The sequence below is a fragment of the Anarrhichthys ocellatus genome, unplaced genomic scaffold (genome assembly GCF_004355925.1).
Source record: "Anarrhichthys ocellatus isolate YVR2014 unplaced genomic scaffold, GSC_Weel_1.0 scaffold155, whole genome shotgun sequence".
Lineage (NCBI taxonomy): Eukaryota > Metazoa > Chordata > Actinopteri > Perciformes > Anarhichadidae > Anarrhichthys > Anarrhichthys ocellatus.
The window spans coordinates 348,530-351,608 of record NW_022280185.1 but is presented as its reverse complement, the minus strand read 5'-3'; the positions used below and the strand labels follow the sequence as shown (position 1 = coordinate 351,608).

The 3,079-nt window shown below is 45.9% G+C and overlaps 1 protein-coding gene across 1 annotated transcript in view; it reads left to right on the top strand.

Moving 5' to 3' along the window:
* LOC116400208 (histone-lysine N-methyltransferase 2C-like) overlaps positions 1-3,079 on the top strand; it is a 63,570-nt gene that overhangs the window by 37,447 nt on the left and 23,044 nt on the right. Inside the window, exons 6-8 of the mRNA XM_031877925.1 lie at positions 278-395; positions 710-1,021; positions 1,375-1,509. Of these exons, the coding sequence (XP_031733785.1) occupies positions 278-395; positions 710-1,021; positions 1,375-1,509 (565 nt within the window). The remainder of the gene's footprint in view (positions 1-277; positions 396-709; positions 1,022-1,374; positions 1,510-3,079) is intronic.

Here is a 3,079-nt window from a genome sequence, read left to right as displayed (position 1 = left end):
CCCTGTTACACACACACACACACACATAGCACCCTGTTACACACACAGCACCCTGTTACACACACACACGCACGCACACACACAGCACCCTGTTACACACACACACACGCACACACATACATAGCACCCTGGTACACACACACACACACATCCAGAATATTTCTTGTGCGTTGCAACATTTACTATCTTATGATTTTATAGAGATCAGCGTTCATCAATATGGCCGTTTATTAAAACTCAGTAGTCTGTCTGATGGTGTCCTCTACTGAACTGTGTGTGTGTGTGTGTGTGTGTGTGTGTGTGTGTGTGTGTGTGTGTCAGACTGGTCCACCAGAGTGAAGCAGATCGCTAAGCTGTGGAGGAAGGCCAGCTCTCAGGACCGAGCTCCCTTCGTGGTGAGTTTATTATTATTTACAGATCATTGATGTCAGAAAGTGAAACATTGAATTCAATATTCTTTGTCACATATTTGGTCGTTGGTGACGTCCAAACTGGGCGAGTTTGTGAACTGCCTCCTATATTCTGAAAATTCATTAATATTTGTTAGTTGATCTGGACTGAAGTTGGTTAAAAAGATTTAACTTGGTGAAAGTGGATCAGATGAACCTTTTTAAAGTGAAGCTCTGATTTATAGACCAGAGGAATAAAGCAGCATCATGTTTCTAACGTCATCACGTCTGCATGACCTCTTGTTTCCTCTCTTTACCAGCAAAAAGCTCGAGATAACCGGGCGGCTCAGCGCATCAACAAGGTGCAGCTGTCTAACGACCAGCTCAAACGCCACCAGTCCTCCCAGCAGCTCCAGTCCTCCCAGCAGCTCCAGTCCTCCCAGCAGCTCCAGTCCTCCCAGCAGCACCAGTCCTCCCAGCAGCTCCAGTCCTCCCAGCAGCTCCAGTCCTCCCAGCAGCCTCTACCGCTGCTGGGACCTTATGACCCTGTTTCCTTGGAGCTGGAGGGGGCGTTTAAGGACCCCCTGAGGCCCAAAGAGTCCGAACAGGAGCAGGAGTGGAAGTTCAGACAGGTGAGCAGAGTTTCAGTGTGTTTGTTCTTCACACCTCATCACTCATGAACTAGAACCAGCGAGAGAAACCAACACCAGACTGGTGGCTCACATGTCTTTATATTTTACCACACTTTATAATATACAACTTTCATGAACACTGTTGACTTTAGTTCCTTAAATTACTTCAGATGTGGTCCAATCACGGCATCGGGGGGTGTTGGTTTCCCTCTCTGAGTAGTAACCATGGTAACCACCAGGCTGCATGTCAGAGTCATGTGATTTTGACTGTCATTGTATCATTGATGAAGATGATGTGCATGACTCACTCACTGACTCCCACTAATATCTGTGATGTAATTGTCATTGAAAAGGGAGAGGTAAAAGACAGATGGGGAGCCGGTAAGAAGAGGCAGGAAAATCTCCCCCAAAGCAAAGCCCTAAAATCACCAACAGATAAAGGTTGTCCCTACCAGGCATCTGTAGCAGGAGGTGGCAAAGAGGCTCTGGTAAGATCTCAAGAACTTGTTCAGGCAGACTTCCTGGATCCATAACCCTCTGAAATCCTCTTTGTGTCCCGGAGCGCTGCTTCTGCTGGTCCACACAGTTTCCACTGGTTCACCTGGAGGTCAACAGCTGGTTAGCAGCTGCTCAATGGTCAGTTAACAGCTGGTTAGCAGCTGGTCAATGGTCAGTTAACAGCTGGTTAGCAGCCGGTTATCGGTCAGTTAACAGCTGGTTAGCAGCCGGTTATCGGTCAGTTAACAGCTGGTTAGCAGCCAGTTATCGGTCAGTTAATAGCCAGTTAGCAGCCGGTTATCGGTCAGTCAACAGCTGGTTATCAGGACAATTCATTAATTTGTTGATCGACAAAGAATCAAACTAATTTGATTATTGATTGATAATTAAGTTATAATTAAGTAAACAAACCGTTTTATTTTTCTTAACGGTCGAGTAAACAGAATATCTTTAGGACTGTTTTGTGTTTTTCTGATGTTTGTTTGAGAAAATAATCTGAGGATTAATTGCTAATGTGTCAATATGTTCCAGCCTGTGTGAGATGTTAGTTTATGGGCAGTAGAACAGCATACTGTTGTTAGCGACTGTGGCTAAGTGGAGAGCAGGGCCGTCCTTCAATCAGAGGGTCGGTGGTTCGATCTCCGGCTCTGCTAGTTGCATGTCTGTGTCCTTGAGCAAGACACTTAACCCCAAAAATGTCTCCTGTAGCTGTGCCTACGGTGTAGAGATGTGATAGAATCTGAATTGTAAATCGCTTTGGATAAAAGCGTCTGCTAAATGACTGTAATGTAATGTTATTTTCAGTCGTTATGAAGTCAGAGCTGCTGTATTTTCCTCATCATTGACCTCAAGGACAGAAACACTGGAAACTATAAATGTCTCAGACCGAAGCGACGAACTCTCCCAAAGCAAACAGGATTTCAGACACATGGACCCAGGACAGGTCACGGTTCTCTTCTGTGGGCCACTTTACATTTCAGGGTTTTGGGAACACAGCACTCATTTCAGTCTGAGGACAGTTGAAGTAAAGTTGACCCAGAGTTGTTATCCGTGGCCTCAGTCCGTCTCAGAACTGACTGATTTTATTCTAAAGGGATGCTTCCTCTGAATGTTGTTCTGCTGCCGTCCTTCAACGTCCACCGCACACCGATGAAGACATGTGGATTCAAACTGTCAGTTGTGGGAGCAGCACAGATTCTCTTCTGCTTCTTCTGAGGCTTTTCTCATCATACAGATTAAAGTGGAGAGAGATGGTGCAGTTTGATTTAACACAAACCAGGCAAACTACCATTAAGACACATTCACGAGTAGCTCCATCAGAGTTAGTAATGAGCAGTATGAAATGTGATGAACGTAGTAGTCAGTAGAGGGGGGGGAGGGGAAAGGGTGTGACAAAGAAATCTGAAGCTGTAAACATGGACGACAGTGGCCGGAGACCATGTGACAGGAAGTGCAGGACTGAGGTCTGTGTGCTGAAGGACGACAGTAGCTTGACGTTCACAGTGAGCAGGTATGATTAACCAGGTGAGAGACAGACAGCAGGGAGGACAAGTGATCAGG